General features: G+C 38.3%; 1 protein-coding gene across 2 annotated transcripts in view; it reads right to left on the reverse strand.

Moving 5' to 3' along the window:
- LOC137658710 (ribonuclease 3-like) overlaps window positions 1-13,099 on the reverse strand; it is a 211,943-nt gene that overhangs the window by 117,430 nt on the left and 81,414 nt on the right. For both annotated transcript variants that reach the window (XM_068393706.1, XM_068393705.1), the window contains exons 8-13: window positions 10,072-10,239; window positions 9,221-9,410; window positions 8,725-8,841; window positions 7,807-7,950; window positions 5,410-5,560; window positions 5,012-5,219 (exon numbers count right to left, since the gene is read on the reverse strand). In XM_068393706.1, coding sequence (XP_068249807.1) covers window positions 5,012-5,219; window positions 5,410-5,560; window positions 7,807-7,950; window positions 8,725-8,841; window positions 9,221-9,410; window positions 10,072-10,239 — 978 coding nt within the window. The remainder of the gene's footprint in view (window positions 1-5,011; window positions 5,220-5,409; window positions 5,561-7,806; window positions 7,951-8,724; window positions 8,842-9,220; window positions 9,411-10,071; window positions 10,240-13,099) is intronic.

Here is a 13,099-nt window from a genome sequence, read left to right on the forward strand (position 1 = left end):
ACACTGGTGAAGACTTGTGGTGCTGTGGAAAGACCGAAGCACAGCACCTTGTGCAAGTGCCTAAGAGCAAGAAAGTCTCCATTGCTTTCCTGGTAGGTTCCTTGGAGGATTCCTAAGTCCGTACCAGGATTCCCAAGGTCCTTAACCAGATCTCAAGCCACGAAGTAGCCTGCATGGCATACTTCGTGACCTTCTCCTGGTTAAGGATCTCGGTTGCCAAGAAAGAGACCTGTTGGATGGAGTGTCTCTCTAAAGACACCCCACCCCCATGGTGAGCTCTTCCAAGAAGTGATGGATTGGAAGAACTGAACAAGACATATCCAGAATCTCAAAATACCTCCTCTGTTAGACACAAGGAGGTGGGAGAAGCATATTGGTAGAGCCGGAACGTTGGGAGAAGATATGTTCGGAGAGCTGTAGGGTGATCTTTGCCCTGGCCCCCTTCAGCCCCAGAGACCAGGGCAAAGCTGCACTGACCTTTGAGGGTTTCTGGGTGCCAAAGACACGGTCTAAGACCATGTCCTTTTGCTCTCATGGGAGTATCTCTGGGTCAGTAAACCAACTGAGAAACCTTATGAGTCAGAAACTGCCAGAATGCATGTTCTGAATTTTTGCTCCCCTTCCTATGTTGAACTTGTATCGAAGTCTCCTTCTTCCATCTCTCGGGGTGGCCAGACATCCCTCGAGTGACCGGCTGTCTCTGTAGACTTAGAAGTCCCAGAAGAGGACTTCGGAAGAGTCTTGAGTCCTTGGACTCATTCCAAGGAAGGAAGTAGGACTCCAGCATTGCAATGCTGGCGAACTCTCCGTGTGAGGGGAGGCTTCCTTCGAAGGTGGAAGGGAGGAGGTCCTTTCCTCACGCGACTCCCTCGGCAGAGGTGAGGTAGGAGAGTATCCGGAGGAAGATGTAGGAGGAGCTGTCCTTGACGGTCCAACCGGAGTCAGCTTTACTCTCAAAGAAGTGACCGTGTCCGGGACTACTCTTTCTTCTTCAGGGGAGAAGTAGTCATGTGCCGGAGAATGTTGGCGCGCAGTAAGGCGCTCTGCAGCTTCTTTAGAATGCACAGGAGAGTGCGAGCACGCAGGAGAGCGTTGACGCGTAGTAAGACTATGCGTAAGGTGTTGCGCAGTCCCCTTAGACTGCGCAGGAGAGTGCGGGCACACAGTAAGACTACACAGCTGGAGAGCAGCTTCAGTAGAACGCAGGTGAGTGCTGGCGAATTGGAAAGCACCGGCGAGTCGGAGGTTGCTGAGGAAGCTTTGACACTGGAGAGCGCAAATGCGCAGTGGAGCATTGTAGCTTGGGAGAGCGTTAACGAGCCGGGGACCGAAGTTGCGCGGTAGCACATTGATTCACCGGCGATCGTAGGATACCTGGTGAGCACTGGCGAGCTGGCAAACGTTGCTCTCTGTGGCGAGGTTGGGCTGGAAGACACTGAGGACGAGCAGGGGAAGGCTGTTTGCCTAACGAACGCCGAACTGTGGAGCGCTGACGAGCTGGAAAGCGTGGGCGCTCTATAAAGTGTGACGGAACAGGCGGCGCTGACTATATATTGGTAAGCGCTGTTGGCAAGCTGGAGAGCGTTGGGGCGCTCCTGCACACTTAGGCAGGTGCTCAGGAGGCTGTAACGGAGATAGGAACGGTGATGGTAGGTCGGCTGGTAGGAAGCACAGGAACAAGGATGTGCCCTTTGGAAGGGCAAACATCCACTGATGGAGATCGCGAAAGAGAACAGAAAGAGTCCAATACTGAAGTCCAAGGACTAGCAGCAGCGTTGTTGGGAGAAGGTCCAAGAACGGGTGAAGGTGGAGGGCCAGGAGACGACTGAAGCGGAGACTCCTCTGCGGGGGACGGCTGCGATGACGAGGTTGAAGAGCCGAAGAGGTGCCTTTTCACCAATGGTGAAGGACAATCTCTAAGGCGAACGGAGGGCGAGCTCTGAGACGAAGACGCCCTCTAGGGGCCGTTGGACCAGCAAGCTGACCATGAGCAGCAGTGGTCCTCCAAAGAGGAGTCTCTATGAGAGAACTCCCCCGAGGGAGAGAAACACTCGCAGGAGAGACGGACGTTGGACTAAGTTTCCCCCTCGAAGGATGATCAGGAACGGGGGGAATTTAAGTCGGCAGCAACAGCTGGAGAGTCTGGAGGGGCATGGGCATCGGCAGAAACCACAGGAGACAGCTCTGACACCACGACATCGACGAGCGCAAGAGGATCTACCTCCGAAGTTGACGACGACAGCTGCACACTTGCACCCCGGAGGATGAGCTGCAGCAAGGAGTCCTTGGAGGGCAGACCCGGAAGCCCTAAGGACAACCATACCTGTAAAATAGAAGGCTTAGACAAAGCCTCACCCGGGGGGAGAGGTGGGGCAGCTTCGCTAGGGGAAGCAACACCATCTCTCGAGGACAGGGGTTAGCCGCAATTAAAAGGGTCTACGCTACTACTCGACGGTCTCTCGGAAGAGGCCGAACGAGTAGGAGCTACGGAAGAAGGTAAAAGAGGCCTTGGGTTTTTCCCCTTTCGAAGGAATCTTTGAAGGAGAAATATCCCGCTTAGACTTCTTCCATCGTCGCCCAAACCTCTCCCACTGGGAAGCAGACCCCTCCCGACACTCACTACACTGGTTGTTACTATCACACCGTTCACCTCTGCATGCAGGACAAAGGGTGCGGTGATCGGTCTCCACGGCCGACATATAGGTTCCGCAGGGACCGCCATCGAGGCAGGTGTGCATGGTCGCAGAAGTCAACACACACTAACATTAATGGAAGTCCAATAATATCGGCGAAGGATGAGGAATGCCAACAACCTTACACCATCCAAGTCAAAAGCAAATTGAGCTAAATCACCGGTGTGTGAGTGGGAGCGGTAACAAGCTAGCCCCACCACCCACGCTAACTGACGCTATGGGTAGTTAACCTTCGCTAAATTTTAATGGCTCATCATTTCAGCTTCGCCAAAAGTAATACCCTTAAATAAATAGTGTAGGTTTGTATTCCAGTTACGGAAAAAAAGTTTTTCTTACGAGTTATTAATCACAAGAAAAAAATATCACATTTAAAAAGAACTACAGGTCACTGATGCTAACAAAGAACTGCCTCCACTGTCAGTGTGCCTCTCAAATGATACTTGATAATGCAACATTACCCCCGGCTTTGACATTTAAAACATAAAATGTTATATAAGTGCTTGTAAAAAATATATTTTCATCAATCAGATCAATATCACTGCCATCACTATTAGGTTTCCTGTATTATAAGATGCATGTTTTTTTTTTTTTTAAACTACTCTCAATAATCACCATGGGTCTTAGAATTCAAATATAAAGTTATAGAGAGGATTTTGTTGATTCTTATGAATCCCAGTCATGAGATACAAGCACTCACAATCCCAAAACTTATAACTACAATTATCATTCATATTTAATAAACACTGGCAATCCTACTCATATCAAACCATATACACTTATTTTTAGGGTCTTAATGGTAATCAATTAGCTGGTTCCTATTGGTATTTTGATTCAAGGCAAACTGAAAATGTCAACACTAAGCACTTGTAATGTTTAAAAATAAAAAATATGTAATTTACTGCCTTTTCAATAAACGCAATAAGACAACTCTGGTTACTGTAATACTGTAATGCAAATGGATATACGAGATATTCATCCTATACAGTAACAGCAAACTGTGATAGTTAAGATATAAAAACATCACACCAATTACTCTGTAGAACACAGCATTAAACATCACCTGATACACTACGAGTTGAATGTAGACACTGTGTGTGTTTACAAGTCTGGTGGTAGCGAGTAGAATTGTTTCTAAGGCGAATAGTGACAAAATAGTGTTAAACTATAGACGCCGCAAAGATTCTGAGCAAAGCAAGCCCTTCCCCCTAATGACATCTTAGCCAATTGCGTTGTCTCCCACGTTAGGAGCAGTCACAATACATCCCTTACAAGTTTTAAACCATACTAACTTATACTCAATCTAAGGGGATGTGTTGTGACTGCTGTTAACGCAGGAGACAACATGATTGGCTATGATGTCATCAAGGGTAGAGCTTATTTCGCCCGAAATCTAGGTGGCAACTATATGTACAAGTAATTAACAATAATCATAAAGATTTAAAGTCCAATACATTATAATTTGCTGTGACAAAAAGAAAAAGGATATTGCTACATTGGCAACCTGGGCATGCTAAGAAGGTAAGTTACCAAATTGTCATAAATTATTCTATTCCGTAAAATACAATTATAATTGTAAGATACATATTAATAATTATAGCATCTTAAAATAATGGAAATACAACAACTACTACATAAAAATTAAATTCCACTTTCTGTCTTCAAAGCTACAATTATCATGGCAAGGCTTATAATGTACTACCATATTTCCTTTAAATTTATTGGCAATTTAAATTAAATGTTGATTTTTTGTCATTTTCATTTCTATTTTATGTTTCCCATTTATTGCTTTGGAAATCAGACTACTGAAGCATGCTAACTTCCAACTTCCTGCTATTAAGCCTAAGCAAGTCTGAACATGCATAGATCATTATAATTTCAAAATGACGGCTATCAATTTTGGAGTTACCCCTGATAACTTACCCGTTGTGAGTTCTTGATTATCTGATATTATACAGTCTAGAGTAAAATTTACTTTGAAATAAGACTCCTTAAACCTATTCAAAATCTGAAGTTACAACCTACAGTGTTGTTTGGCACCCCTTTAAAGACTAACTTAAAGACAACTAAGCTTTGCTTTGTAATTACTGGTGGCTCACTACTTATAAACCAAAAATAAGTAATGTATCATAAGTTGTTTTGGCATAAAAAATAACTTGCTCTAGAAGCTGGTAAAGCCATTGTAATATTATATGAACCCTTGCATAATGTATATAGTACTTTTACTCAGGGTGACATCTGTTTGTCTCAAACTAATGGAATAAAATGAAGAAGTTCAAGTTAATTTCATTAATTTCACTTTCCAAAATAAAATTCCCTACCTGAATAACATCACACATAATTCCTGTGCAGTAAAAGCCCTGAGCCGAGACTGCCACAGTCACATCTCTTTTCATCTTTGACGTCATTCGCATTTCCTGAAGTTTATTTTCCTTTGCCTCCAATCGCCGTTTGTCTTCAAAAGATGGTTTTGGCATGTTGGCCAAAAGATGCCTAAATTTTACATATTCTCTCCAGGCCTTCTGATACCTGCAATATTCACAACTTTACTTTTCCATAAAGAGAAAGCCTGACATGAAATTCAAAGATGATTTTCATAACCTAATATACAATGTTGTAACAAAACTTTCATAGATGTCAGAATCATAAAAAAAAGAGTCCACAGAAGTTCAAAACTTATTGATTACCCTCACAATTTCTAAAGTAAGAAGATACTTACTCAGGATTTCCTGCATAGGAAAGCTGTGGCGGTCGAATTCCAAAATGAACAATGACTGGATAATTAATTATATCCTCACTGACTTGATCTCGGTCTAGCTGGTCTACACGGATACTACACGGCTTCATTCCAGGGCAAGTTACAACCATCCCTACAAAGCATGACTTTAAGATACATGTTTACAACACCAATTTTTTTGTAACAATGAATACTTTTATGATGAAAAATGGAATTCTAATAATAAGTCATTATTTTAATACTTACCTTGTAGTCATCATACCACCCAACCTATCAACAAATTTATAAAAGCATAACAAAATTCCTCTTCCTCTCCCTTCTTCCTTAACAATAAATTAAAATCTCTTGACATCCCTAATAGTGAGGAGAGAGGGAAATAGTTGGCTGCAAGATAAGTATCTAAAAATTATATTTTATTACTGAAATTCTGTTTACTTCAATAAATCTTACCTAGTAGTCATTATGCTGACTCCCACTCTCTTTTGCAGGTGGTGTGTTAACCTTGATTATGGAATATTTAGAAATTTCTTTGCTTTACCTTCCATAAACCTAAAAAAAACTGTTTAGTATTGTATTCAAATATTCCAACAAACCACACTGCAGTCTTCACAAACAATAAACTAGGTGCGATAAAACTGTAAACCAACCATACGAAAAGGCATCATGTATAAATTACTCGAATAACACAGCCATTAACACTGGCCTGAGTCAAATAATCCTAAGAACTAAACAAGATTTATTCATATATTTTGCAAAATTTATCTGGTACTTCACTAAGCTCTGTTTAACCATTACCCTTACTTCACAGTGTACGTATTTTCATGTTCACATTTAGCTGTCATAATGATTTAAGGATTGGGTAGACTTAAATAAGTTAAGTCCCTATGGACCATGGGGAAGAAAATATTTTATTTTTTGCATATGTGGCAACAACATGAATTATTCTACTAGATGGCAACATCATGTTTTGACTCTCCTTAAGACAAAAAGTTTGTATACACCATTAGTCACCTCATATCCTCAGCCACGAAAGCACCCCAACACAGCCTGCCTGGTCTGCATATATGTCATTTAGATGTTGGTTAACAATACCTCAAAGAGGCTCAGATATTGGTCAACATTATCAAAATGTTAAATAACATCATCCAGATCATGTTCAAGAGGATATGTATTAGAAGCTGAAAGTAACATTGATGAGTCATATTTCTTGATAAAGTGAATTTTATGAAACCACCTGAGAGGTCACAATGAGCATGAGACAGACGGTTCGAAAGTTTGCCATCTAGGGTTTTTCCTTTAAAGTTTCCAGAAATACTTTTGAGGAAGAGATCGTGTTATATGAACTATTTTACAAAGTTTATATAACTTATATAAAAACAAATATACCTATTTCATGGTAGAGAGTTTTCTTGAAAGCTTACAAAAAGAGAGAGAGAGAGAGAGAGAGAGAGAGAGAGAGAGAGAGAGAGAGCGCCTATGCATGGTGTCAAGCAAGAGTCCTTTCTGGCGGTGGGCACTCCGAACCAGAGGGTTGTCCGGGGGTGAAAGTGATATCACTTACGCTACTCATTTGTACTCCAGAGTTGACACTGAACAAGCAGTTAACTGGGGCCGGACGAGACGCTGGAGTAAGAAGTCGGGACTTCGACCTCGAGGGAGAAGAATCCCTTTTAGACTATTTCTTCCCTAGCCTACCATACCAATCGCACTGGGAGGATGGCCACTTTCAACACTCCCTGCACGGAGATGCCCGAGTACAAGAGTGCCGTCTGCACCCCGGAAAAACAGAATGAGAATCTGTCTCCTACGCTGACATTAAGGTGCCACTAAGAGTGCCTTTTAATGCTAGGACAAACTCCCATCTTTATGTTAAAAAAAAAAACAATTGGACCTGTAAAGAAAAAGAAATTAGTCAGTTTATACCGATCCAAGATCAAAAGTGGATATACAGTCTAGCTGTGTGTGTGAGCAGGGTGGTTGGTTTACTACTCAATAACTAGCGGGGAGTTGTTTACTTCACGTTAAGAATTTCATGACTCGTTTTCCAGAAAGCCGGAACAATATTCTCAAGGTAAAATGCGATTGGTTTATATTTGTGAAGGAACAAAAGTGCTTTACCTTAAAATCAAGATGGTACGTCGCAAATGCTGAGTCACATGGATAAATAATAGGTCACAGATTTTATCTTCAAATGCCATCTGAGTAAACACAAAGCAATGGTATCTTTTTCAAGATCATGAAATTTGGTCTAACTTCTTTTAATAATAAATACTGTATCAACGACAGTACACAAAACAATTCAGACAGACAAATTCAAGACTGGAAACTGTTCAAAATTTCAAATTTAAAAGATTGAAAACATTTATGAACCCCTATCACCTTTGAGTTGATCTGCATAATTCTGCCACTGGTACTGAGGCATATTCAGAAGAGTAGCCAAATCTTCCGGTTGCATAAGGGGAACATTGCTCTTGAGTAAGTAATTCAGAACCTCATTCATGGATAAGATTTCTTTCCCATTATCTGTGAAAATAAGAGAAGAACATACAAAACAATAACACCACATTTTCAATCTTTGATAATCCCTATTAACCGTAATAAGTTTTATCATATCAACAAGTCAAGATGTTACCTCATACAGGTCTAGCCAACAACAATCAATTATTTATGCAAGCCGTGAACTATAACAAATCCATCAATACAAATTAAAAAAAAATGTATTCCTCATCCACATTATGACTGAGTCAAGAATCTCACATTGATCTATTTAAATGATTTAAAACTGATACCCCACCAAACCAAATTAGACCCATCCAAATGCTCATTAATAATGGGGACTATTTCAAAAAGAAGTAAATGAAGAAAGCAGAGATACCCTCGACAGGTGATGAAACAACAGATCAAAAGTTTAAAATCTATTGCAGTCCCCACATGAGTTTAAAAACCAGGTATGAAATACAATACTGTACCTTAAAGAAATTGTTATAAACCATGTTACCCCGAGATACTGTTGCTACGTGTTAAGAATGAATGGGGGTAAGGGAGTGAAGAGGGCTTGGGAGAAAATTGCTTCCCTCTCTGTGTTCTCCCCGAACACAGAGAGGGAAGCAAAGAATTGGATGGCGAGATAAGATGAAAGATGATACGGCAAAGAAGTTTGATAGAAGAGGATGCCTTTGAAAGGCAACTGACCCCTTAATGTAGGGATAACAGTGGGGAAGATGTTACCCTTAAAGATAATGCAACAGATTATTTGTAAAATGCAGGAGACATATGAACACCAATTGAAAAACTGACCTGCAAGCTTCCGTACAAATCTTGGCATGAAATGGAAACGAGGACAACCTTCAGTATCTCCCATGGCTTGTAGGTTGAGGTCAACCAGTTCTAAGAGCTCATGAAACAAATACTTATCTGGAAAACAAACGTTCTTGAAATTGTTTTTGTTATATTTGGAGTCTTGAGGACTATTATGCTAAACATGCTTTGGATTACTTTGGTTCAACCACTTTTAAATGACTAAAATATTCTTATTACTTAATCATTTTCTGTATAAAGTTTGAAGTTTATGTTGTCAATGAATATTCATTACTGATATTTTTCAAGTACTAACAACATCACCAAGTCATATATACAATCTAATATGGCCTTCCAAAAGGATTTTGTCTCCAGTGAGAAATAATTAACACATTACTAAACAGAGAAATTACAGATTTATATTCTCATTGCCATGTTAGGAAACAAAGATGAGAAAAAAAATGAAAATGTTTTGATTATAATGTACTGAACTTACATAAAATATCAAGTTCTTTAATGCAGAAATTATCAGGGATTTTTTCTTGTATATATAAAATCGTATACTCTATGTTGAAGCGGATCACATGACACGTTGGTACCTCTTCAAGGGGATGATGAGACAGAAGAGAGAAGCCTTCAAAAATGAACTCATGGTTATCATGCATGATTACAGTTGGTGTTTTTATCTGCAAGAAAAACTGGTATTACTAAAACAGCTTTTAAAAGTAGTACAGTACATAATCATTTCTATAAATGTGCAACTCCACAATTGCATATTCTGTAATGATTGGCTCCAATTTCTTCTACATATCCTATCAGCACCACATCTTTTTTACTATGAGTTACCACTGATGATTATCATTGTAAACAAATTTAAAAAGTCCACTAAGTCATATTCTAAGTGTTCTTAAGAGCTCACTTGAAGAATCTGTTCTTAAGAGGAAGGGCAATACTGAGTGAGGCAAAGTTTAAAATGTGGACAATGAAATAAGGAAAGACTGAAGAGAACTACCATAAAGACAAAACCCAATACAATTAGAGTTGAAGGGACCCTTCAAGATCCATAATACACATAATAAGCTCCTGTAAGGATCACCTTTGATGCTAACCTCAAAATTTTTTGTAAGGATCTACATTCAAGAAACACTGTATATAACTCATTAACTTGGTTCCTCCTGCCTTTAAAAGAACCTCCTAAGATTTTTCTTATAAAAATTCTCATGAGTGCATTTTGATTAAAATTAGGAAAGAACAACTTGCATTTGAAAAAAAAAAAAAATAATCACACCACCACAGATTTAATTCCACACATATGTGAGATACTATACTTCAAACAAAATAACTTACCAGGAAATTAGTCGGAGGAGATATAGTAATTCGATAATGATGGAGAGTATCTGCATTATTAGTCCAAGGGTCGCACGCCTGTAATCTATCCTCTCCGACATAGTATCCATGACGGATGCCAGACCGTTGAGCCTTCAGTGAACATCGACAGAGAGGACCGTCGTTCATCTGTGAGAGACATATTAAAATTTATTTATTCCATGGTTTCTTCATGTTCTGCAAAATCAACTTTCAAATAAAAAGTTGAGATACACATTTCTCATCCCACAACTAGATAGTTTTAAAGTTATCATACAGTCATATACAACCATATCTTGAAACCACTCGATCTTCAAGAATTTAAAAATTTTCATTCCAGAATTATTTCTTGAATACAATCACTAGCATTAAGGGGGTCAGCCAATATACTGTATAAGGGTACACGGTGAAAAACACAAAATCCTAAAAGAATTCAAGGAGCTTTGTATGGCAATAGAGAATGCATATATTTGAATATTTGTCAAATTCCTCTTACTTTCATAGTTATTGGGTATTTAGTAAAAGTAACTCAATAAGCCAAAAACCTTGAAAGTAAATTTAGATAATTATTAATTTTAATATCAAACAGGTTATGAGCAATGACATCTGTAGACATTCCTTGAGTCATAAGACAGGATGCCAAGTCACTTCACTTCAGTGTAAGCTGAAAACTTGAGGGAAATAATATACGTTTTTGTATGTCTTTGACATTCCCCCTGTTTTAAGTCTGTTTTTCTTTGTTTTGGCAAGAATTTCAACATGCTAATGAAAAAAAGATAATCAAAATATGTTACTAACATAAAGAAGAATATCCACTCTCTCATTCACATAATAACAGCTATATTAGTGCAGTTAATAAAGGAAAGAGAGGGAATACCCTGCCACAGGAAAAGGCAGAGGGAGATCAGGAGCCTCAAGAAGCAAGATATTGAGCAAAGGGGTTTTCATTTATGATTTAACTATGATAAATAACAGTTTTGGTGCATTAATACCAAAAAAAAAAAATATAAAATTCATAATAATCATTTCAGTATTTACTAATATTGTTTCTGTAAAAATGCAAAGAAAAACTTTTAATGCCAGTATCTTAAAACTATACTTATTGAACTTCAAATTCTATCTTCTGCCTTAGTATTAAAAATCTGTAGCACTGAAAATTGGTATATAACTAAGAAAGACATCATAGAACAATGAAATTACTCCCTTTATCCAATTTTTCTTTCATTTTCTTCTTTCTTTTAGTCCCTCGATTTATAGGGTTTATTTTTTACCATAATGAAAAAAAAATCATATCTAGCAAACAAATTACTTCAGAAAAACAAATTTGGTGGGAGGTCTATATCAGGTCTATATATGGTATTAATCACTTATCCCCTCATAAAAGTCAAGGCGAGGTACAGAGCATATGACCTTAGCTGAAAAATAACGTTCGCAAATAGGTTTTTTTCTTAAATAAGTACATCCAAATTATAACAGATTAAGACTTCTGGTTTGTTGCATCGTATTGGCAAAAGATTGTACTAATGTAAAAAAAATAACTTGAATGCTAAAAAATAATAAAAAATGCATGTTGAACGTGAAATTTTTGAGGATTTTTCATCATAAGTAAATTGTGTAATATTTTAGAACTTTCACGTGGATGCATCCTCTTTCCGAGGTGTGAATGAATAAAAAATCAGCTTTTTTTTTGGAACGGAAAATTCACATTTTTCGACCTACTAATGTCGACGTTTTTAAATGTTATGAGTAACAAATAAAGATAGGAAAAATTAAAGACATCATTGTAAAGCCGATTAAATTTCCATTAAGACAAATATATACCAAATATACGTATTGTTTGAAAAATATTAAGCAATTTACCGTTAGATAACGGAGTAAGCTTTGCAATTTTTTTGTAGGTGTTTTTGCGATAACCTTTTATGTATGTATAGAAGCAATAATGCTTTCATCTTGTTTTATATACCATACAAAAGTAAAAAGAATGGGCTTCCTAATCATGTATAAGACATGAACATACGCACAAATCGACCTATAAAAATTTTCCTACGAGGGCATCAATTGAAAAAAATAGGTCACATTGGATATCAGCACAGGCCTGCCAAATCTGCTCTGCTACTACCCGCTTTCTTTTAGGCTCCACATGTCACTCACTCAACTATCTGCCCTCTCGTGGTGTGATTTTTATTTTCCCGGAGTGACATGCAGATTTACACCAAAATTCCCCCCAAAATAACTTATGTACAACGCGGAAATTCACGTCATCGAATCACTTACGGCAATAAATATTTTCACATCATTACGTCAACGGATCACCAGAGCCTTACAATTGATCATCAAAGGAGGAGATAGAATTTGAAAAACACTAATTTGCAGGATAAATTGCACAGGTGTGAAAAAACTGAAGGTCAGAGGCAAAAATCATAATGCAGTTTGGAGATGTCCAAAGTGACCTTATTAAGTGGTAGGAATGACAAAGTCCTGTCCTTAAAAAACGGAATTGGTTGGCTGACTCCCTTGAAGTTGTCGCAATAAAAAACACTAAAATATTGTCAGTAAAATTGGACCTTGCTTTTACCCCTGTATATCTAAATACAGAATTACTGTAAACTTCTTTTCTCATAGAAAAAAACTAAATGGAAATAAATTTCCGAAACTAAAATATAACAGATACATAATGTCCTTATAAACATATTGAATAGCAACTGTACAATGTGTACAATACATTACTTCTAGTACAGTAATTACAATAAGGGGTAACATCTAGGATTTATTGCAGAAAAAGATTCTTGGAAGTAGAATCAGGATGTATGAAAGGTAACTGAAAAGAATAAATACTAATCTATACCATTATTATTAGTAGTAGTAGTAGTACTAGCCAGGCTCCAACCCTAATCCAAAGAGAAAAATACACAATGGGGAAGACTTCCCAGTGTAGTAAGGAAATAGAGAATAACGAAGAAACTATAAACAAGAACATGGTTCGAGAGGCCATCATAAAAAATGTAGATCA

The sequence above is a fragment of the Palaemon carinicauda genome, chromosome 19 (assembly GCF_036898095.1).
Source record: "Palaemon carinicauda isolate YSFRI2023 chromosome 19, ASM3689809v2, whole genome shotgun sequence".
NCBI lineage: Eukaryota > Metazoa > Arthropoda > Malacostraca > Decapoda > Palaemonidae > Palaemon > Palaemon carinicauda.